This window comes from Zootoca vivipara, chromosome 15 (assembly GCF_965207765.1).
Source record: "Zootoca vivipara chromosome 15, rZooViv2.hap1.1, whole genome shotgun sequence".
Lineage (NCBI taxonomy): Eukaryota > Metazoa > Chordata > Lepidosauria > Squamata > Lacertidae > Zootoca > Zootoca vivipara.
In genome coordinates this window covers 23,189,409-23,214,779 of record NC_142598.1, presented here as the reverse complement: position 1 = coordinate 23,214,779, position 25,371 = coordinate 23,189,409, and the positions used below count along the sequence as shown (strand labels likewise).

Sequence of the window (25,371 nt, the reverse complement as noted above, 5' to 3'; positions counted from 1 at the left end):
ATTCAGCTCCCTGAATTATAGTTCAGGGAGAGACGGTCTCCCTCTCCTCAGGAGGACCCCTCGGCTGTTTTTAATAGTCTTCAACCTGCCATACTCACTCAAGCCACTCGCACTGTGGGTACTCTGGCACAATGATCCGTTTCTGCACTCGCCTTTCTTCACCTGATGCAGGAGACGCGGGCGCCGAATGCTGCAAGTGAAGGCCGCTAGCCCTGAATCAAAGCGATCCTCGAATCAAAGGCAGGGTGGCTATGAAAGTCAAGAATCCTCTTTTGTCATGGTAATGGTTCGTGCCAAGCACTGAGAAGAAAAGCGGGACTCTTTGCTTAGGCGCTGTGCACTTCCTTAGATGTGCCACGCCTGCCTCTCAGCTGCTTTTGAAGCCCTCCTCAAAGCCTATAACCTGAACTTTCCTCAGACCCTGCGAAGACTCACACGGAGCACAAATACAGGGAAAAGGGCCAAGCAAGATTTCAGAGCGGATCCCTTCAAAAACAACAACAACAACTTCCATGCGCCATGGGTATATATGGATGCTACACCGAAATTTCCAGACTACAATGTCAGAATTCACAATTCACAAATATATCAAATTTCTATCTCCTGCGAAAAGGTTTTGTGTGCTTGGCTCTCTAAAACAGAACGAAGGGCAGCGTCCCACTTTATATGGCATATAGGATTGCTGTGGATAAAACGGGGCTTCCCACAGTAACTACATAGATGTGAGTGAACAATCGTGATAGCTCCACAGTTGGTTGGAGTGTGTGTTGCTGATAACACCAAGATTGCAGGATTGATCCGCGTACGGGACAGCTGCATTGCAGGGGGCTGGACTAGATGATCCTCAAGGTCCCTTCTAACTCTACGATTCTAGGATACACATGTTCTCACTGTACATACATGGTTTGGGAGCCCTGACTGGACCAGCTCTCCAAGGGCACATATACAGTTGCCTAAGGATGCATATTGTCAATCACTCCCTTCATATTTGCTGCCCGAGACACTCAGGTATGCCAAACCAAACAAGACTGTTACATAAACATGTGGAGCCACTCTCTCCGAGAATTCTGTGGAGGTTGTACTAATACGCAAGTTCACGCCAAATCTTGCAAGCCAATCCCTGGAATACAGCATCATGTATTACAAAATAAGCAGCAGCCCATCACATTTTAAGTCCTCTTGTTCTATGTTTACTCATTAAGCCAAACTGGCAGAAGAGCAAGATTATCTTGCATTCAATTTGAACTAAGGAATAGCTTTCCAGAGATATTTTTATTTTTATGCACCCAATTTTTTTTAAAAAAATGCATGATTCAATTTCCAATGCACATTAAAGCATCAAACCGAGAGATTTACTTTGAAGATGTAGATACAGTCATATGTAGGGTTACGAACACCTCGGGTTACGAACGCCGCAAACCCGGAAGTATTTTCACCGCATGCGCTGTCTGCGCATGTGCAGAAGCAGCGCTCGCGCTTTGAGAATGCGCAAAATGGAACTTCGGTTTACAACCGTTTCGGGTTACAAACTGCGTCCCAGAACGGATTGTGTTCGTAACCCGAGGTACCACTGTACCTTCCTTCTGCAAGGATTCCCATGTTGCTTATACGGAGATCCAACACTCTCCGCACGACTTCAGACACCTCAACTTCGTTATTTCTTTTTAAGGGCAATGCTATCCTTGCCAAAGAATAAGGGACTCACACCAAAAACGGCAACCACATTTCAGACACTCACCTTCATAATGGCTATGTTCACACATAACACTTAACCCTGATTTATTGCTACTCTGTGAAGGCTGAAACAAGCCTAACAAGACTCAAACACACATGCCGGTACTTCCTTCCTCTTTGCTGTGGGGGGAGAAGGGGGAAGTGTGCAAGCCTAGTGCTTGCCCAGGCACATTCCAGCCTGTTGCACTAAATCACAGTTTAGGGTTGTGTGAAAACCGGGCCTGTCTCTGGTAGAACTTACTCCCGTGTCCTGATGCCAGTATGGTGTATAATTTCCCTGCTTCTGCTCTATTATTTTTTTACTGCCACTGGAGGTAGGAAACCTTAACTCACATTCCAGTGCTATCCAGAGATGAGTTAAGTTGACTAAATGCTGCGGAGCGGGTGGGAAAACTCAACATTGGTAATTTTGGAAAGCTAGGCTATGTCTTGGGAGAAAAGCAATGACAAACCTAGACAGCATCTTTAAAAGCAGAGACATCACCTTGCCAACAAAGGTCCGTATAGTTAAAGCTATGGTTTTCCCAGTAGTGATGTATGGAAGTGAGAGCTGGACCATAAAGAAGGCTGATCGCCGAAGAATTGATGCTTTTGAATTATGGTGCTGGAGGAGACTCTTGAGAGTCCCATGGACTGCAAGAAGATCAAACCTATCCATTCTTCAGGAAATCAGCCCTGAGTGCTCACTGGAAGGACAGATCATGAAGCTGAGGCTCCAATACTTTGGCCACCTCATGAGAAGAGAAGAATCCTTGGAAAAGACCCTGATGTTGGGAAAGATTGAGTGCACTAGGAGAAGGGGACGACAGAGGACGAGATGGTTGGACAGTGTTCTCGAAGCTACCAACATGAGTTTGACCAAACTGCGGGAGGCAGTGGAAGACAGGAGTGCCTGGCGTGCTCTGGTCCATGGGGTCACGAAGAGTCGGACACGACTGAACGACTAAACAACAACAACAATAGGCTATGTCTTTTGTGGCATGCAATTGTTAGGAAACGGTCCTTACTATGAGGTGCTGCTGCTGATCCATAAAATAGATGCTGCTGGTTTCACAAAACCCCATGGACAGGGGCGCAGCTAGCCGCTCCGGCACCTGGAGTGGCGGGGGTGGGGCAATCCGCGCACAGGGGCAGGGCAGTGATCCACCCAGGGGGGCGGCACGGCGAGTCCCCCACGGAGTCCGCCTGGCGGATGCAAGCCGCATGCTGCCGTTTCGGGCAGCGTGGGGGACAAGCCACTGCATCACTCCCAGGAGACAAGTGCGGCTTGGGCGCACTGCAGGCTAGGCCCCGTGGTAAGTGCCCCCCCCCGTGGTGTGCCATTTTGTCACCACCTCAGGGATGACACCCGGGGCGGCTGGCATCCCCTGCACCCCTCTTCCTACGTCCCTGCCAAATCTTCAGTCTTTATGGTCATAAACTGGGAGAGGTGTGTGTGTGTCCTTGAGACAATTTTGAATGACAGGAGTAGAGTCCAAGGCAGCTACTAACAACATTACCCCACCTGGTAAATGGCAGGCATTGTGAAGGAGCTGTCAGAATACCTTCGGCCATGACATCTGCAGGTACTTTAATGCCCTCTCAGTCTGGAGAGGCTCCGCTTACAATTACTGTACTACAAATAAATCCAGCATTAGCGATTGCAAGGAAAGCGAACTTGACTTAATCGCACCCCTGTTTTAAAATGAAGTAAAGACGTAGCTCAAGGACATTAGCGTGAAGCCCGCTTTGAACAGCGCCATTACAAAAGAGACTCTCACCCAAATTGCTAACAATCAAAATAAAATACCCATTTTCAAGGATAACTTCTTTTGTGCGGGAGAAATAAGCAAGGGAAACCAATTTGTGTTATTATTTCAAAACAGGTCTGCTAAGTGTTCAAGGAACTATTCCTAATTGTCAAATAGCCTTTCACAAGTATCTATTTGCCTGAGAACTTCAGATAAAATCTTTAGCATTCAATTAAATGATATTTTTTTAAAAAAGGAATGAAATGTCAGGCTTGTTGACATTGAAGTTCCAATATTTAACACCATTACTGGAACTCACGGGGTGATTTTCTTTTTGAAAGAGGAATAATCATTTTAGCACACGAACAGGTGAAAAGGTGGTATCTATAGCAGCTACCCATGCAACTTTTCCTTTTATGATTCTTTGGATCAGCAAAGATAATACATCAACCTTGGGGAGGGTCTTTGCACAGTAGAACCAGCATGACCAATGGTTACGGATGGTGGGAGTTGTAGCCCAGCAACAACTGAAAGGCCAGAGATTCCGCTTTCCTAATATCTTTTCCAGAATGAAGAATATCAGCCAGCATCAGAACCACTGGCCCTAGAAAGATTACAGCAAGCTAAAACAATCAATTTATACCTAAACTAGTTTAAAATAATAATCCAAGAGGCCAGGTGCCCAAATTTACTAAGGACGGTCATCTGTTTTTAGGGCTCTGGTCCAAGTTCAGATTAGAGAGACAGAACCGTAAGAAAAGATTGTTGAGGCCTTGAAGTTTGCCCATCAACAGCTAGCAGCCCCGGGACAGCAGACAGACCAAGCACAGAGGTCACCCTCTCCCCACTATAATGAATCACAGAATCAAAGAATTGTAGAGTTGGAAGGGACCAAAGGATCATCAAGTCCAACCCCCTGCAATGCAGGACTATGCAGATGTCCCTTATGGGGATCGAACCTGCAACCTTAGCATTATCAGCACCATACTCTAACCAGCTGACCTATCTAGGCGCCATTAATATACTGTATTGCATTTTTATTTAAATTAAATTCTTTCTAAATATCCATCCTGACATTTACCGTACTTTTCCATCTATAAGATGCCCCCATGTATGATACCCCCTATTTTGAAAACTGTGCAGAAAAGAGGAATAGAATTGAGTTTTCTGGGGGGGGGGGAGGCATGGCTGACTCTACAAGTGAACAGGAGCATTCCGTACTGCAACATTTCACTGCAGTTCCCTCGTATAGGAATGCTGAACCTTAACAGGTTGCTGTCAGGATTTTTATGTGAAGCACTCTGGAAAAGCACTTCATAAATGCTAAATATCACCATCACCATTATGTACAGGACGGATTCTGCACTAGTTCAACCCAGCATGTGGCGACTAACATGTGTTTCCCAGACAACCTTCCTTGGAGTACAGCTGTACGGAAAAGCAATAGTTACAGATTGGCAGTGCTTCCATAATATACTGCAGGTGTCACTGTAGGCATGGAAATCCTAGTCTTTTTAACTCTGAGTGAATCCTGCACTTTTTACTTTTTTGGTAGGCGTTGTTTGCAGGCGAATTCCATGTCTCTTTTGTGGCTCAGCCAAATGGAGTGTTTTGCTTTAAATATTATTAGTGGTACTCTGGGCCCCCAGTCAGGGATCTCTCCCCTTTGTGTTCAATTGAGACTAGAACAAGAAGGCAAGCAAGGGGTTTCCGATCCTTTCTTTAACGTACTGAATGAAATAGAAAATGAACTATAAAGTTTATCTTTTATTTTTTCCCCCATTCCCTTATGCAGTTAACACACCAGAACCTAAAGACCCTGGGTTTAGATTTCACCCTTCTAAATTAAACCAAATCTAGTTGATGGATCTTCGAACCCTAAAAATACAGTACAGTGGTACCTCGGTTTGCGAATGCAATCCGTTCCGTGGAGGTGTTCGCTTGCTGAAGGTATGCTTCTGCACGTGTGCGAAGCGCCGATCACTTCTGCACATGCACGAGCTGCACAGATCGCTTCTGCGCATTCGACGCCGCGGAACCCGGATGTAAACACTTCCGGGTCCACGGCGTTCGTAAACTGAGGTTCCACTGTATAACAAAATATAAATACAGTCCAGACAATGCTATCCACATAGTGCTTCAGGCAGCTTTCGTGCAATGGGAGGAAGCTGCTTAAAACCCAAATCCACACATGAAAAACACCAGGAATCCCAGGACTTACATCCCAAATACATGTTTCCTATTTAGATACTCAACCTCTCCAGATGACTTCTGGCAGTGTATCACCAATACACAGATGATCACGACATCCATCTGTCCCCACCCCCTTCCTCAAATATAGGTAGGGTTGTGGGTGTTCTAAATCAGCATCTGGCTGTAGGCAGGGCTTACTTTCAGCCAGAACTCACCAGAACTCAGTTTTGGTACCTCTCAGGTTGGCACCATTGCCATTGTAAGAGAACAAGGGAGGCATTCATGGTGAGTTCTGGCACCTCTTATTCTAGAACAGGCACGTCCAACAGGTAGATCGTGATCTACCGGTAGATCACTGGACGTCTGTGGTAGATCACTGGTAGATCACTGGCTCCCCCCCAAAGAAGCTCAACAACTTTGGCTCCCCTAAAAAAAGCTCAACATTTTCACCCTGCATCCCCCAAAAATGTGGCTTTCCTCCTACCTAAAAAGCTCAACAACTTCGACCTGAACCCCCAAAAACAGCTCCTTAAAAAGCTCCTAAAAAAAGCTCAACAACCTTGACCTGAAACAAAAAAGGGGGTAGAGGTAGATCACTGCCAATTTTTAACTCTGTGAGTAGATCGCAGTCTCTTGGGAGTTAGCCACCCCTGTTCTAGAAAAATAGCACTGGATGTAGTAATGGACAATATAAACAAGACTCAATCCAGAGAAGACAGTAGTACTTTTTGTCCACAGCTGGCCATTCCATTAGGAACTTAGCCCTCCAGCTGTTTTGGACTACAACTCCCACCATCCCTAGCTAACACAACCAGTGGCCAGGGATGATGGGAACTGTAGTCCCAAAACAGCTGGAGGGCCAAGTTTGGCCGTCAGTGCATTAGGCAAACCGAGGCAACTGCCTTAGGCAGCAGGTGTGAGGAAATTGATGCTCCTTGACAGACCATCCCCACTGCATCCCACCTGGCCAGTCGTATGGCTCTCGATCTCTGCTTTCCCCTGCCAATCTCTAGGAAGATCCAAGAGGGACCTCAGGGCAAGGCATTCTAGACAAGGTGGCCATGAAAGTACCTGTGCTGACATTATGTTGATTTGAAACCCCTCTGCTCCCAGGGATTTTAGGTACCATCAGCTGCAAACCACCACAGCAGCACAGGCACTTTCATGGCCACCCTGCTTAGCATATACCTCACACTCCAAGGACCCCAAAGGACCTTTTTTAAGAGTGAAGAAGGATGGTAGAGGGCAGTTGAATCTCTTGGTGGGTGACAAGACGGGAGGCTCTGAAAAAGTTGTGCACCCCTCTTAATGATCAATTCTGCAGACTGGTTTGTCCCACTTCTTTCATCACCCCAAGCTCCCCAGAGAAGTCATTTGGCTTTACTAGCTGGGACACAGCAGTTGGGAGTTTTGTCCGACACCTGAGCTCCTTTCCTTTAGTGGGCCAAAAAGAAATACAGTGGTACCACTACTTACGAATAACTCTACTTATGAATTTTTCTACTTACAAATGGAGCTCCGTCTGCCATCTTGGATGCGGTTTAGATAGGATTTTTTCTACTTACGAATTTTTAGATAGCGTTGCTTCAACTTACGAATTTTTTCTCCCAATGCATTCCGATGGGATTCAACTTACAATTTTTTTTGACTTACAAATGTGTGTTCGGAACGCATTGAATTCGTAAGTAGAGGTACCACTGTATGAAAAATTAGCCCATGATTGTCCAGATGCTACAGCCTGGTCTGGTCTTGCTATGGGCCTTTCCAAGTGGTTGTTCCTAGTTGCTCCAGCTATCTATGGTTGCTTACTTTTCTTGATGGCACTAGGCCTGACATGACAGCTCTATGGATCCTGCAAGTGGGGAAATGGCGCCAAGATTATCTGTCCACTGTTGTTGGCTTCCTTGCTGCTCTCTGTTTAGAAGGCAATATAGTGTGCACCTACGTTACGTGGGTGGCGCTGTGGGTTAAACCACAGAGCCTAGGGCTTGCCAATCAGAAGGTTGGTGGTTCGAATCCCTGCGACGGCGTGAGCTCCCGTTGCTCGGTCCCAGCTCCTGCCAACCTAGCAGTTCGAAAGCACGTCAAAGTGCAAGTAGATAAAGAGGTACTGCTCCAGCGGGAAGGCGGCGTTTCCGTGCGCTGCTCTGGTTCGCCAGAAGCAGCTTTGTCATGCTGGCCACATGACCTGGAAGCTGTATGCCGGCTCCCTCGGCCAATAACGCGAGATGAGCGCCGCAACCCCAGAGTCGGTCATGACTGGACCTAATGGTCAGGGGTCCCTTTACCTTTACCTTACTCTCAACTCAAGCTACCAATTCCTGAGTCATAAAGGCTGCCTATAAATAGAACAGTACATACAAATTCAGTCTAATTACACTTTCCATAATATCCATTTATGGACAACTGAAACCATGCCAACGTGCCAAACCAGAAGGAAAATCTAAAGAAATAATTTGCAAAACCAGCTGTCTCAAATTCAATTCATCACAGAAGTGAGTCTGATCCAATCAGAATTTCTAGACACCTCCCTTGCAACTGCTTTACACATTCATTATTTGAAAAGCACACATTGCAATCTAGATCAACATGAAATGAAGCCAGCAAAGGACCTGTTCTCTTGTTTGAATTACTGTATCTCAAACAAATCAGCAAGGGTTTGACATTCAGCCATTTGTTTCATCTGCCATTTGGATGCCACAGGCCTTGGTTGGAAGCCCTCCAACAGCTCACTCAGCGACATGGCTTGAAAGCAAAGATCCCGGTGTGGCTTGAAACTGATATTGAGGTGTCAGACATGCAAGCCCACAATGATTTCATGACATGAAAGGAGTTAGTCAAGGAGTTTTTCCATGGCATTGGAGACCCACGTCGCTGGCACACCTTCTCTCTCTTCCGGCACTCACAGTATAAAGAGCGTAGAGTGACAATTCGGATGGAGAGTTGGTGACCATTATAACCTGCACTAAGCATTTTTTTCAGAGCTGTTTTTCAAAATGTAACTAGTCAAGGAAAAGTGCACCAACATAGAACAAACAAAAAGCAAACAATAGTTTTATTTGCAAAGTTTCTGAGGGTCAAACTAGATCATTATGGACAAGCCAACTTTCACTGCACACCCCCCAAAAACCAAAAAACCAGAATAAGGGCGTAATGTGTAATGGGTGCTTAATTCTTCTTGGTTGAATCTTCACAACCTACCCTGCCTGATACCATTGATCAGTTTTTCTCCATTTTATTTTCTCCAGTTACTGCTTACAAAATGGAATTTTCAGCTATTATGGAGAAGCATATAACTTTTGTACTCCAGACTTCAAATATAAATTACTTTTTTAAAAGTAATTCTGGACATGTACTTCCGGACATGCGTAGAAGCGACTTCTAGTGCTGCGGCCATTTTGGAAATGGGCAGAGCGGCACCAGAAGTCGCTTCTATGCACTTCCAGACATGTGTAGAAGTGACTTCCGATGCCGGCGGTGCCCAATTTCTGGTGCCCATACATGGGCAGAGCGGCACCAGAAACATGGCCGCCAGCAGGAGCTGCTTTCTGGGGAATTTACGGGATATAAATCCATTTGGGAGACCAGCGGGAAATGGTAAGAAAATACGGGGGTTTCCTGGGAAAAACGGGGTACTTGGCAGCTATGCCAGATGGGCGGGGTTATTATTATTATTATTACACCTCTTCTGGAGGTTCTCTCAACAAATGAGAAAGTAACGTGGGGAAGTCCTAATATAATTAATGGTGAAACTTCTAGGTATGAAAACGTAAGAGACCACCACATCAGTTTGGAAAAAATTTACCGAGCTCCTGTGCTCTTCTACTGTGCAGAATTTAAGTACATTCACATATCAACTCTCCTTTTCTTCTGAATCGACTAGGCAACGAGCCATTTGGAAATAATTATTTGGAGCAAATAGAGAGGCTTTTCTAGCATACAGGATCAGTCAATTACCTCCATGCCTTTTAGGACAAAAGTTGTTCAAGCCATCTCTCGGCATCCCAGTTCCAGAGTATCACCAAGCCCTTTGAGCCATCACAAGATCTGAAGATGTCACAATAAGTAATCCCTGTGAATGTTATTTGTCGGGACGGGGTGGGGGATCAGGAAAAGAACCTCAAGTTTGACGAGCAGTTGTTTGTGATCACACGCCATGACCAATGGCAAACTGAGGGAGACAAGAGTGCCTTTATCAAGGAGCCCTAAGCAAGCTCATAATTACTGGAAGTTATGAAAACATTACACTCCAGCTAGCAGGAACTATGGGCCACTGTGCAGATGGCATGTCTTTCCTAATCCAATGTGACAGCCTCCCCGACATGCTCAAAGGAGCCCTTTAAAGGATCCTAATGGTTCTGAAATCGTGGCAGCATTAGAAACCGCTTTCACAGGCAGCATGGGCCATCGTTGAGTTGCCCTGGTTCAATCCACTCAAAACCGAGAATAAACTTCTCCCCTCATCCACATTCAGCAGCACAAAAGTAGAAAATCCAGGGCTACATTTTGCAAATAAACGTTCTCTGCCCACCAAGAATGCTAGCCTGATTTGGCAAGGACTGAGACAACACTTAGAATGTCCTGCAGCTCTACGCGTCGGGCCCAGCCAGCACCATTTTTTTGAAAGAACAGCCTATTCCAATTCAAATAATTATGATACTCTTGTCTAGACTTTTCCTGCTTTAGCTCTCTTAAGAGCTCCGAATGCAACACAGCAATTTCAGTTTCTAAATTTGTCATGCAAATGGACTGAATAGCTGCTGCCATTAAGGCAGAGGATCTGCCAGAAAACAAAAAAGATTGCTACACATGGAACAGTTTTGACACTTTGAAGAAATGCCGCTATTATGACAATAGAGCGAGCGCTGACTGTGTTCCCCAAATAATCTAATAATATGTAAGTAGTGTTTGTATTGTTATGAGTTTGTGGATGCCAGATACCTACAATTCAACAAGTAGGGCTGGGCGATATCTGGTTTCCAACTCTCCTTCACTTGATACCTCCTGTGTGATCAACGTTAGCTCTAAAAACAAATGCATCCCTCCATGTACCAGATTAGCAATGATTGCTGGAAGGAGCAGAGAGAGAAGAAACACCATGGTGCAACTGTAGAAGCCTTCATCTGCCCCACCTGCAATCAAACATCTCTCTCCCATATTGGTCTCTACAGCCACAGCAGGTTTGACTTTACTGCCCAAGGGCCTACTCTTCCATTGTCTCTCATGACAGAGGGAGGCCAGCAACCTCCATGTACTATGCAGCACACAAAAATGGCACTTGAAAAAGCACATTTATGCATACTTTTAACTCCTTTAGGAGACACCTTGCAACAGCTAAAGCCTGAAGTATTTCAGCTTCAACTAAGAGATAATCCAGGATCTGGCCACATGCAGCAATCTAGCTAATCCTGTTATAGCAGGGCAACACGACTTCCAGAAATTTACAAGGCTGGTTACATAAATCTTCCTTAACACCATTACAGGACAGAGTAGAGATTACAATACATCTCTAACCTAAACATTGTTACATGCTCAACTTTAACTGACTGGATTGGATGGAAGCGGAGCAGATCACATTTTCTCCAGCTTCAAAATGCATTGACAGCTATAAGAAACGAGCCCCTCTTCCCCTCCCCAAACACTTGGCTGTTCACATTTGACCTTCACACACCCAGCAAACATAATAATGAATCCAGTGCAAAGAATGAGACTGCAACTAAGCATTAAAAACAAAAAGTGTGCTTCCTAAAAGATATCTTAGGTCAAATCGTTGATGAATAACTAAATAGATTTCATTTTCTCTCAGTTGTTGAACTGAAGTACACCACACACCTGTTGTTGTTTTTTGCAGTCTTCGAAAAACAGACCAATTGCAAAATGAAATATGTATAGCGTATATCATATACAGTGTGTATAATATTACCACGCTAGTGGTGTTTGAGAAACTTTGTGTGGAAGGCTCTAAAGGTTTGAAGAGATTAGCCTCAACCACATATAATTTATTGATCAAAAGCAAATTTGAGTATGGAGTAGAATTGAAGATAGCTTGGGAATCCGACAGGTGTGAAATTTAGTGCAGCGGAATGGAAATCTATGCAGCCACATCTCAAAAATTGTCTCAGCAAGGTTGCATCATATGAATAAATCTCTCCCGCTTAGGTGCTATCCAGTAACAGGGCAAATTGTTCCATTTAAGGTGGCAATGTAATAAAGTTAAGCCTTTTTGAAGAGGGCCTTTTTAACGGTTGTAATGGTATTACAACCTTGCATCCAAGCTCCAGCTTACTCTACTTGCAGGAAACAAGAAAAAGGTAGTGCGTAAGGACCTCATAATAAACCTTTTTGTGAAAGCTCAACTATAAATAGGACATTTCTGGAAATCTAAAGGAGATTTTCCCATTCAACAATGGGAAACTACAAAACATGGCAATCAGCACCAGCTGAAAAAAGCTGACAGGTAGTTGTAGAATTGTTGGGAGAGAAGGGAATGAAATACAGCAGGAGAACGCTCGCGTTCATTATGTAAAATCAGCCATAAAGAAGAAGTGCGCCGCCTACCCAACTCAATAGACTGGATGGCCCTTGTGGTCCCTTCCAACTCTCCAACTCTTGCTTGTAAAATCTTTACTAGTTTTTGTTGGGACTGTGTGCCACCGATAAAGCCATTCATTGTATGTTTTACTTGAAGACTCGACTCAAGATAACTGTTGTTTATTTCAAGCAAACAGTTCTTAACAAAGTATCTACAGGCAATAATGCTATGCAAGTATAAGCGTTACGTTGGTGGGGTGGGGGGAGGAAATTACTGCAGCGAAATCTAAAGTAGATGACCCAAATCATGAATTGCATGGAGGCAGTAAATAACAAGCCACTGTTTGAAACCAAATTCGAGAGAAATAGTCTTTTCCTCACACAAGCAATTTGTGGAATCTATTCTGAAGAGGCGAATGGCAAATGTCAGCAATGGCAAATGGCGAATGGCAAATGGCAATGGCAAAAGTCAGCAATTTAACTGCAGCCAGATAAAGCAATAAATAAACTCAGATTATCTTCACAAGAAGTCATGAAAATTATGGAATGGCCAGGAGGGTGTGACACTATCTGTCAACTGATGGATTTCAAGTTGGATTTGACCCTAACCAAGAGGCAAATATGTCCTGTTAGACTTTCTGTTCAGTGGTGTCACTTTAGGGAGTGACATTTTAGGGAGTGCAAATTTCTCCAGTGAGGGGGTCTTAAAGTATGTTTTTTGGTGTGAGGAATAATAAGTCGGCTATTACTTTTGTGATTGGTAAGTCTACGTTTGACAAAGAAGCACATAAACTGGTTCCGGAAAACCAAAGAATTTTAATTTTACCTTCTGAAAAGGCCAGGCAATTCATCATCATCAACACCATCATAAATATTAATATATAACTGCAAGTACTTGGTGATCATTTCTAACGATTTCTATGCAGCACAACACATTATGCTATGTTTTGCAACACAATGTGCAACACATTATGTCATTGCAGGGTTTCAAACCCATTTTAAAGGCCTTGTATCAATTGTTGTTGTTTGTTTGTTTGTGTTTGTGTGTTTTCAGTAAAACAGAAGTGGTGATGCCCTACACCAGCCACTGGAAGAATGTCCCCTATTTCTTCTGAACTCTTCCCCTCTCCCAGCTCAATAATTCAAATCTCCAGTCCTGGTGACCTACGTAGTTTATCCCAGGAAGGGAAATGTTTACATAAATATAAAATGCAATGTGCTTTTCATTTATTCAAAACAATATTTTCAATGCTGTACTGTTTAAACACATGCAAACACACAACCCTAGTATCGAAACGGCGTATTTATGTTTGCTGAACAAAACACATCCATATGCTGCATGGAACCGTAATGAGCAGTGTTCAATTGTTATCATGACTCATCGCTTGGTTCAATGAGGTTGGATTGCTATGCAGTTGTTTCTTCAAAAGCAGTAGTTCGTGTATTTATTTTTTAAAAATTTTTTAGTTAAGTCTTATCAATTCATCAGCATAAACAATTTGACTTGGTGCAGAAATACACACTAACTCAGACTCTACGGTTTGCAGTGTGCACAGTTCATTAACCTGGCGGGTTCTCTAAGGACAGTGGAGCAGCAGGCTTTGAGTCAAACTGAATTTTGACAAGACTATGCAATAAACATTCTTTTAAAACACACACACACACACCCATTGGATCCAGGTCTTGTCCTTTAAAACAATTTTAAATCAAATTTTTAGAAGGCTTGCTCTCCCTGGCTGCTCCACCAGGAGGTGCTGCTGCCAATAAGGTGCCACTCGGTGGCGCTCAAGAGCTGGTGATAAGGAGGAGGAAAGGGGAGGTCCTGGGTTGAATGGTGACGAGGGGCAACCACTGCCCCAGGGTCTCGATCAGCAGTTGAATGAGCTTAAAGCACCCAAGAGAGGGAAAGGGTTTTCAAAATGTGTGCATTTGTAGGAGAGCGCCAATGGTTGGGGTATAGACAAGTGGCCTTCCCCCTGCTCCCAGAGGAGTTTGTGGCTCACTGGAATCCAGGCGCTTCCTTTCCACCAGCCTCTCAGTCACAGAATTGTAGAGTCGAAAGGCTCCTAAAGGGTCATCTAGTCCAACCCCCTGTAATCAAATTTTTAAATGGCACACGGCGTGTAGGAAGCGGACAGAGAAAGGGTTTTCTTGGGACACTGAGAACTTGGGAAGCTGAATGTTGGAAGGCTCAAAGAGAGGTGACAGAAAGTCCTTCATGCAGCGCAGAATTAAAACTATGGAACTTGCTTTTCACAGGGGACAGTAATGGCCACCAACCTGGATGGCTTTAAAAGAGGATTAGACAAATTCAGGGAAGAGGAGAGGGTGATGAATGATCTGCCTCCACAGTCGGAGGCGGTGAGGCTTCTGAATACAGTACCAGTTGCTGGAAACCACAGGAGGGGAGAGGGCTCTTGCGCTCAAATCCTGCTTGTGGGTTTCCGATAATGGGCATTGGGTTGGTCACTATGAGAACAGGATGCTAGACTAGATATAAGGCCATTGGTCGGATCCAGCACACTCTCCTTCTGTTCTTAAGGGAGTAATTATTACCCGTGGAGAATTGCCCTTTTTCCATTGCCAGATTTACCATGGTCTTTGCAACTGGAAAAAGTTGGAGAATTTTTTTCAAGTGTAAAATAGAAGTACTGTATACAGAAAACTATCCATTTTTCCATCTTACTGTAGGTTTTGTTTCATTTGGAAAAGTAAAATTTTATTTCATGGTTTTTCATTGTTTACATTTTGAATTCGATATATATATATATATATATATATATATATATATATATATATATAGGGGAGCAGAAATCTTTCAAGTGCTTAGGGCCTCTAAATCTGACCCTGTGTCAAGTGACCCACTTTCTTTGCCCACATAGTTTGAAATCAAACCAGCAAGGGAATGGGCGCAGCTGTCTCTTTCCAACTGCCAACAATCATATAAACATCACTTTTGGCAGGGAGCTATGTCCTTACCTGCCCCATACCTGATGTCTTATATGAAGCTGGGTATATAGGGCAGCTAGGTGTAGCTCATCGGAAACTGACTCATGGGGCAAATGAGGAGGACATGTGGGTCTAATCAGGCACATGGGTGGGCGGCTCTCCACTACTGGGCTACAGAAAACTACAACTCCCAAAGAAGGCTTGACAAGTTGAACTGGTTTAACATTCAGGTAGGTAGCTGTGTTGGTCTGATGCAGTTTAAATAAATAAATAAATTGTCCAGTAGCACCTTAGAGACCAACGAAGTTTGTTCTGGGTACAAGCTTGCATGTACATGAAAGCTTGTACCCAGAACAAACTTAGTTGGTCTCTAAGGTGTTTCTGGAGAATTCTTTAATTGGTTTAACATGTTTGATGGATTTCTGTATTTTAATGTTTTGTTGGAAGCCGCCCAGAGTGGCTGGGGGAACCCGGCCAGATGGGCGTGGTATAAATAATGAAATTATTATTATTATTATTATTATTATTATTATTATTATAACATGTTTGCTATTCGTCAACGTGCACTCCAACATGTTGCATTCTTGAATGTATTCCATGATATCCTATACTGAAAGGTGTCCTTCCTAAGTAAACGCGTGCCATTACTAAGCACTTTGTCAAATACCCTATTTAAGTTGAAAGCAGCGGTTGCCGAACGATTAATTAGGAAGTCAAACATAACATGAGGAAGCAGGCAAAAACCAGCTTTCCGCAACTAGAGGAGAGATGCATCTATCTACATGTTTCAGCAACCAGACATTTCAAATGCTGAGGGTCTTGATAAGAATGTGCTCCTATGGTCCAGACCTCCTAAGGCAATAAGCAAAGTTCTGGAATCTCCCTAAGGTAAAGGTATCCCAGTAGCGGATGACTCTGGGGTTGCATGCTCATCTCGCTCTATAGGCCAACCGGCGTTTGTCCGCAGACAACTTCCGGATCATGCAGTCAGCATGACTAAGCCGCTTCTGGTGAACCAGAGCAGCGCACGGAAACACCGTTTACCTTCCCGCCAGAGTGGTACCTATTTATCTACTTGCACTTTGACGTGCTTTCGAACTGCTAGGTGGGCAGGAGCTGGGACCGAACAATGGGAGCTCACCCCACCGTGGATGCCCGCTTTGTGGTCTCTGCCACCCAACCTCCGATGAAAGGGGAATGTGGTTTGCCAGCTAATAATTATCAAAGCATAGATTGCGGGATGTATAAGACAGTATGCAAAGAAAACTTCAGTTTCCCTTACCTGGGAGAAACTGAGGCCGTTCAATGGGTGGCATTGCTCCTCTACTTTTTCCACTGCCCCGGTCTGCTTTCGGAGGCGTTCAGCTTCCTGAGCGAGGTAGAGATCCAGGACAGGTACACCACGTGACTTAATGTCCGCCTCAGTCAGAGAATTCACCATTAGCATGACCCATACCGGCCTTTTCCTCTCCCAGTTGCCTGCGATAGCATTGAAGAGATAGTCCGCATACAGGCCTTTGCCCCGCTGGTCTGGCGTCATCCAGGAAGGCATCATGAGCTTGACGTATTCCAAGTGGCGCTTGAGCCGGCGGTAGATGTCCCTGGGGAGCACATCCTGAAGGTTTTCGCCCTGTGGCAGGAGCTGGCAGCTGGTAAGAGCAGAGATTGTGTAGGGATCGGTGAGGTCCAATTCAAAGTAGACAATGTGGCTCTGGTGGAAGGCTCTCTTGGAATTGTCAGGGATAAAATCCCAGACCCGGGTATAAGGGACGTGAATGGTACCAAAAAAGTAGGACGGCGGGTCTCTTTTTATAGTCCATAGGAAGGAGTTCAGCTCACTTTGCTGAAGAGAAGGAAACACAACAATGAAAACAGGGCACTATACGGAGAGATAACATGGGAGATCAGCGTCAGTCATTTTAAATTGTTGGACAAGTTGTTTGGCCGAGTTCTAAAGTCACTGAGACAGTAGAGCGAGGCTTTGTGATTGCAGGTGCGATGCTAATGTTAAATGGCGTCAAAACTAGTCTTCCAAAAAAAGAAGAGTGGCAGAAAAAAGCATCTTACCCAGATATTAGAAGCCAGCAACTATTCCCTCAATGACACAAGAGATTGCAGAAACAGAGAAAGTAATCTTTGAGGCAAGCAGAAGGATTGGCTAAGTGGTCTAATGCAAGCTGAAGTAAAAAATGGACATTTAAAGTTCACGGCAATAAGCAACGTACACACATATTTGATATGAAAACGATGCATTTCTCTAAACATATATCCTTTTGATAACAGAAAGGTTTGGGATTTTTTGTTTTGTAAAAGCACAGAAATACCTACCCCAAAGGTTTTTTTAAAAAAATGTGTTTCGAAGAGGTTGTTTCATTTCAGTAAATGTGTAAGTGATTTTGTAAAACATCAAAGTCCCCAACGTTTCCCAGTATGAAAAAATTGTGACGCTTCAAATATCCTATATTTGCTTTTATTAGTTCAAAAAAATCTCATACTAAGAGACTAGACTAGCCTAAAGATAAAGGCAAAGCATTTTTTAAAAAGAGAAAAACAAAACAACTATTTTATGTGGTGATAAGATGAATGAAGATAACTGAAAATCCAGAAAGGCGAGAAGTGTCACCTACTACTTAAAAGCAAACAAAAAGTCCTGAAAGCCGCCACAGGCTTGGAGAGGGTTAGAAGGTCAACACTCCTTTGTTTTAAACAAGCCTGATCTTTATGTGACAAAGAGCACACATAAGGATCCAAGTCCATCTAAAAGACATCGCAGAAAGAAAAGGTATTGCCCCCTGGACCGCTCAGAATTTCATTAACTCCCTCCTCTGTTTTCAAATCTAATGTATTGAAAGCCCCGTGATGAGACAAAGACCTGTGTTTTGGATGAATGTCCTATGCAGGGCATTGGTGATGACTGTCAAGACTCTCTGCACTGCAAATTTAAAACTAAATTTTGTGGTTGGGGTGAGGGGAGGGGAGGGGAGGTCAGTCAGCTTACACCACCAGAACTGCTCTTCCCTCATAATAGGTTTTTTTCTTTCTTTCTAAACCCTGCGAAACAAAACGGGGGTTTGAATGGGAGCAAAAAACGAAACCCAAGCAGAGCGCTTAGGTGGGTATCCCTCAAATACTTTTCTATACTTTATAAAGTCAAGAATATTACCGCCAACATCTTACAACCTGCGGCATAAAATAGGACCTGCGAAATATCTGCGAGACCACAGGAAGCGGGTTTACTCACCACCAATGAGTTATAAACCAAGAGGCAGCTGTTTCCATCATGATACCTAGCAATAACTAGGGACAACTGCCCTCTTAGACAAGGGGCTACTTTCTCAATGCAAGGGTAAGCCTAAGCCTGGCATGTACCACTTCGGAGCACAGGTGGGGGGTTCTTATGTGCTCTTCCATGCAGAGGTCAATAAAAGGCTGACATGTCAGAAAGAATGGTTCTATCCTAGCATTCTCCCCAACATGTTACTCTTCTATATGTAGGGACCAAGTTGCTTTCTTCGATGGAGGGCATTCCTTCACACACACACACACACCCCTGCAGACTGAAGTGGTACAGCCCAGACTCAAGTTTACCATGGCAAAACAAAATTAAAAAATTCCTTCCAGTGGCACCTTAGAGACCAACTAAGTTTGTTATTGGTATGAGCTTTCGTGTGCATGCACACTTCTTCAGATACACTGAAACAGAAGTCACCAGACCATGGCAGTGAGCACTAGGATGTAGATAGGGGCAACATGAGGCCAATAGAAGCCATGTCTCCCACCGGCTCCAGACAGCGTCAGCCATTGGCATCTATGGATGGCTGCCAGAACCTTTAATTTCCACAACAACTCTGAGAGAGTGGGAGACCAGGGTTCAAATCCCCACTCCGCCATGAAGCTCACTGGGTGACCTTCAGCCAATTCCTGTCTCGTAGCCTAACCCACACCCCGGGAGGGTTGAAATTCTGCTGAATCCCATCTTGCTAGTTTCAACCCAGTTTCACATTTTACCAATGCCATTTTGAATGTTATATTCTGAGGTGCTAGCAAACCCTTCCGAGTTTTGTGTCACCTGCAGTTTTGATAAGGATTTTCCACTCCTTCATCTAAGTCTGGGGTTGTCAACAAGCAACCCATGGGTGCAATGGAGCCTTTGAGGACTCCTCCTGGAGCCCAAGAAGCCTCTGAGCAAGGTGTTTGAAACCTAACACATAAAACACCCAGAAAACAATTAAAATCACAAATGGGGGGGGGGAGAGAGATAAAGGAAGGTTTTGCATTGACTCCAACGGTTCAATACAGAGCAAGAAACCAGAACTGCCATAAAGCATGTGCAACGAGGAGCTACAGCAGGTGCTGCTGTGGTCTAAACCACTGAGCCTCTTGGGCTTGCTGATCAGAAGGTCACCGGTTCGAATCTGCACAGTGAGGTGAGCTCCCGTTGCTCTGTCCCAGCTTCTGCCAACCTAGTAGTTCAAAAGCACACCAGTGCGAGTAGATAAATAGGTACCACTGTGGCGGGAAGGTAAACGGCATTTCCGTGCACTCTGGCTTCTGTCACAGTGTCCCGTTGCACCAGAAGCGGTTTAGTCATGCTGGCCACATGACCTGGAAAGCTGTCTGTGGACAAACGCCAGCTCCCTCGGCCTTTGACTAGACTTAACCATCCAGGGGGTCATTTACCTTTTTTCATCTTTACAGTTAATCCGGCTCTTTGTGACAGGTATACCTGTCATTAAGTATTTCAAATAGCTGTTTAATCACAGATCACTCTCAGGCAAACTGTTAATTGAGCATTCATCCCAATTTGTTTGCACCAAGTTTGTGGGGAGGTTTTATGTTGTATCAAGCAATTGCTACCCCATACTTCGCAATGTTTTCCCCATTACTTTTCTTACAGCAAAAAGGAACTGTCTGGGGGATAAAACTATCGTTGCACAAGAGTGCCACATCAAAATCACTTTAATTGTGATTTGCTAGTGCATGACTGAATCTCATCTGCAAAACAGCGATAGTCTGGAAGTGACTTAAGTCGTACTTCATATTTTTAGGTGCGCTCCTAAAAACCTGGTGTGTGAAAAGGGCCTAGATCTGCTTGCTTACATCAGGTCCTTAGCATAGCTGCCAACTCTCCCATTTTCTCTGGGAAACCCTCGTTTTTCCAGCTGTCCCCAGCTGAAAAAGCAGATTTTTTTCCCCGGTTTATTCTGGCGCGACGGCCATTTTGGAACTGGGTGGAGCATGCTCAGAAGTGACTTTTGATGCTGCTCTGCCCAGTTCCAAAATGGCTGCAGCGTGACTTCCGGTATGCTAATTTCAGTCCGGTCCCTTATTTTTCAGAGAGGAACTTGGCAGGTATGGTCCTTAGCCTGGAGGACAAATGTGGATACAGTTCACTTGGCCTTCTCATGTACCAGTCCTTCTGAAATGAATCAGTGCTACATATAACTTCCCCCAATTCATTTTGGCTTGTACACAGGCTTCGAGTGGCCTTTGGCAGCCGAGAGGTGTTCGTTCCTTTCAGGGGAAAGCTATTTTGGCTGGCTCTCTAATATGTTTTATTTTTTAGGCATTTAAAAATAGATGCAAACCTAATTCGAGCTATTTACAAAAAAAGAAAGCCAAGAGTTCATCGCCTCTTGCTGCCCCCCCCCACACACCCACAAGGAAAGGATAAAATAGCATTTCTAGGACCAAAACATGAAGTAACATTCCATTCTAGAAAGAAATGTTTCCCGTGTCATTTGTTGGTAAGCGTATTCAGTGTTGCGGGTTCACAGGAATATTTGAGAAGTGACAAGCTTTTCTCGCTGATAATCCGAATGGGAACATATCTGAATGTTGCACTCTATAACCTGCCATCATTTTCACCTTCAAAGATAATTCGAAAACTGTTTAGTGGGAAACATTAGAGCTACAATACTGCATGCCAGTATTATCTAATATGTTGGAGAATCTTGGGTTCAACACACAGGGCAAATTCCTATGTATTAGGAGGGGTGCTAGCTGCTTTGCCTGCCATTTCCCACCCTGCTCTTCTAAAAGACAACAGTTGGGGGAAGTCAGAACATTAGTGGTTCTTTTCACAAAATGTAGTGGAATTAAAAAAACAAAAACAAAAAATGGCAGCCATGTAGGATGAAGCTGATGGGGAAGAGAAAGCGATATTGCTCTACAAATCTAAGAACTGGCCCTTACAAAGTCAGGGGAGACATGTTAGGAATTTCCATAACAGACAGAAAATGCCGCTTCCAGGTGGCCTGTTAACAAAGCATTCACTTGTCACAGAGAAGTTAGCAGAAACCAGCTATTTATTGAGCCTTAATTCTGATTTGTGTGCAGGGAGAACCCAGGATGTTGTGCCAAGCAAGAAGGTAAATGGACCCCTGACCATTAGGTCCAGTCGCGGACTCTGGGGTTGTGGCTCTCATCTCGCTTTACTGGCCAAGGGAGCCGGCGTACAGCTTCCGGGTCATGTGGCCAGCATGACAAAACCGCTTCTGGCGAAACCAGAGCGGCGCACGGAAATGCCGTTTACCTTCATGCTGTAGCGGTACCTATTTATCTACTTGTACTTTTGTGTGCTTTCAAACTGCTTGGTTGGCAGGAGCAGGAACCGAGCAACGGGAGCTCACCCCGTCGCAGGGATTCGAACCGCCAACCTTCTGATCGGCAAGCCCTAGGCTCTGTGGTTTAACCCACAGCGCCTCCCGCAATTTAACCCACAGTGCCACCCACAATATCCAGTGCATTTTTCTATCGCTCTCCCTATGACAAAAAACCCCACCATTTTTTTGTGGAAGAGGGCCAGAGCAACTGTGACTCTGCTAGACCTGAATTTGCCACTAATGGATTGAATCCCATGCCAGAAGAGCCACACCTCTGGAAGCTCCCATAGGTAAAAGTTAATACAGAAATCCAAGACAACTCACATTATTTGAGAATTCTGGGTTCTATGCAACTAAGTTTTACTCAGAGTAGACCCAAGTTAGTTGCGTCTACTGATTTCCGTAGGTCTTCTCCAAATAGAACAAGCATTAGCTACAACCTTCTTCAGAAACCAGGAGGTTCTTATCTCTAATGGTGGTGTTGTGTGAAAAAGAACGGGCCTTCTCTGCAGTGGCTCCCCATTTGTGGAATGCTCTCCCCAGGGAGGTTTGCCAGGCACCTTCATTATACACCTTTAGGTGCCAGACAAAAAAGTTCCTCTTTAACCAGGCCTTTGGCTGATTGACATACAATGCCCTTTGAAAATTGTTGGTTTTGTTTTTATTATGTACAGTGGTACCTCTACTTACGAATTTAATGCGTTCCGAACACACATTTGTAAGTCGAAAAAAATTGTAAGTCGAATCCCATAGGAATGCATTGGGAGGAAAAATTCGTAAGTCGAAGCAACCCTATCTAAAAATTCGTAAGTAGAAAAAATCCTATCTAAACCGCATCCAAGATGGCGGACGGAGCTCCATTTGTAAGTTGAAAAATTCGTAAGTAGAGTTATTTGTAAGTAGAGGTATCACTGTATTCTGTTTTTATATTGTAACCACCCTGAGACCTGTGGGCATAGGGCGGTATGCAAATTTAATTAATAATAATAATAATAATAATAATAATAATGTGCTGGACCGGGCCCTTGAAGACCAGGGTTCAAATCCCTACTCAGCCACATGAAACCCACTGGGTGATCCATTTTTCAGCTTGAGTTACCTGACAGGTGAAGAGAAAGCAGAGAGGGGAGAAGCCCCTTGAGATCTTTGCAGGGAAGGTGGCTTAGAAAGGTAGTTAAAAGAAATGACTGGAACCTATAAATGGAGATTTGCTTGCTTTTAAATATAGGGTGCCAAACAGAGAGCAAGGCAAGTCACACACAGAATGGAATGGGGTTATGGGGATTCCCCCTTCAGTCAGATGACAGGACCATCTTCTTCCTACAGAACACCCTTTCGAGATAATTTTACAAATCAGAATAACAGGCCCAAATGGACTGCGAGGAAGAGAAGCCCTGAATCAGTTTCCAACTTCATGACATGCAATTTCCCAGGTACACGGCAGGCAAGATGCTGATCAGGAGGCAGGATCTGGGTTTCAACCTCAAAGCAAGAGAGCAAACTGTTGCTGTCTAGCACAGAAAACCATAGATAGATAGATGATAGATAGATAGATAGATAGATAGATAGATAGATAGAGTGGTACCTCGGGTTACAAATGCTTCGGGTTACAGACTCCGCTAACCCAGAAATAATACCTCAGGTTAAGAACCTTGCTTCAGGATGAGAACAGAAATCGTGCCGTGGCGGCACAGCGGCAGCGGGAGGCCGCATTAGCTAAAGTGGTATCTCAGGTTAAGAACAGTTTCAGGTTAAGAATGGACCTCCGGAACGAATTAAGTTCTTAACCCAAGGTACCACTATAGATAGATGATAGATAGATAGATAGATGATAGATAGATAGATAGATGATAGATAGATAGATAGATAGATAGATAGATAGAGATAGATGATAGATAGATATACTTTATTGTCATTGTACATAGTACAGTGGAACCTCGGTTTGCTACTGCCTCCGTTTACGACAAACTCGAAGAGCGACCGCCGCGGACCCGGAATTATTTACATCCGGGTCCCCTGCACGCGGATGCGCAGAAGTGATTTGCGCAATGTGCGCGTGCGCAGAAACGTGTCTTTGGTGAGCAAGGGACTTGGGGAGCGACTGGCTCCCCGGAAAGGATCGTCGTTGTAAACTGAGGTACCACTGTACAATGAAATTGAATGCCATCCCAAAAAAGCATAGCAGACTTACACCTTACATTTTGAACTCCAGTTCAAAAAAAGTACCCAAGTAAGAAGCATGGACAAACATATTGCCATTATAAAGAAGAAGAAGAAGCAACATTTTCTTTGAAGCAAAGAACATTTTATGTAGGGCATAGCTTCCTTTTTATTTAAAACTACACGAGAGGGTCACTTGCTAGCAATGTAGTAGGTAGGAGAGAGAGGCCATTTCTCCTCCTACCTTACAGCAATCATGGTCACACATGCACACACCCTTCTTTTCGGAGCAGGTGCTCAGCTCTCTCCAGAAAGTTTGCTCTTCCCTCTTCCATTCCACTTAAGCCAAGTGGCTTAGCTTCACCCGCTGGACAAGCGCTGCAACTGCAGGACACAAGATTCAGGAGGCACCAGGAAGGCAACCACACAGCTATCGCAGCAGCAGAAGCGACAAGCGTCCAATTTTATTAAGGGCCAACTCATGGTGAGCTTCTCCATTCAGATAGTGGATGAAGGCGGCTGACAGATCAACCTCATCCCCCCCCCCCAGCTGCCACCATCCACCTGCCCCACACCTTCAGCTGCCCTCCAACACAAAGGGACAAAGTCAGGCGGAGTGTGCCACTGGTTGCGTTTTAACTTTAAATGATGTTTGCCTTCGCTACAGGATCTCTTGAGGCCATGTTGCCCAGTCACCTCCCATCTAGTGCTCTGGAACTGTGTGCAATGCTCTGGAAGTTATGGGTGCTCCACTGGAGGGGGAAGGAGGGGGAATAGCTTTGTGCAGGAAAGGTCTATCATTGGAGCTGCAGATACATGCAGTATGAGGTTGGGGCAAGGAGTGGAATGGGAAATATTTGCAGGTCCACTCAGGCAGTGAAGTGCCTTGGGCTGGTCCTGGTACCTAGAGTTGCCCCCCAAAAAAGTGCTGTGACTTATTATTGTGTCTCTAACAACAGCATGATATGCTGGAATTGCAAGGGCAAGCTTTTGGGCATGGATATAAAACATCACCACCTGCAAATCATGTGAAAGGTAGAACCATGGGGCCTACCAAAGAGCAGCATTTTCAGTGGGGCAGAAGCACCTCCACGGATATGTCAGGGTATTAAGCCTTTGTTGGGGACCTCTGGCACAACTCCCTCTGCAAAACCAGGCTTTATATACTTAACCAATATTCAATATAATATTGTGACTGGGAGCGGCCACCGAGACCACATAATACCGGACCTGAACATAGCTGCCAAGTCTCCCGTTTTTCACGGGAAACCCTCATTTTTAAAGCCGTTTCCCGCTGTGGTCCCGAATGGCGAAGTATCCCGTAATTCCCCCGGATTTTCAAAGCAGCTCCTGCCGGCCAGGGACGCTCCTTCTGCGCATGTCTGGACATGCGTAGAAGCGACTTCCGGTGCCGCGCCGCTGCTGATCCCGGATTTTTCAATCCGGGAGTTGACGGGTATGGTCCTGCA

The 25,371-nt window shown here is 44.6% G+C and overlaps 1 protein-coding gene across 2 annotated transcripts in view; it reads right to left on the bottom strand.

Moving 5' to 3' along the window:
- TRABD2A (TraB domain containing 2A) overlaps positions 1-25,371 on the bottom strand; it is a 66,721-nt gene that overhangs the window by 33,152 nt on the left and 8,198 nt on the right. For both annotated transcript variants that reach the window (XM_035097388.3, XM_060268904.2), the window contains exon 2: positions 16,420-16,980. In XM_035097388.3, coding sequence (XP_034953279.1) covers positions 16,420-16,980 — 561 coding nt within the window. The remainder of the gene's footprint in view (positions 1-16,419; positions 16,981-25,371) is intronic.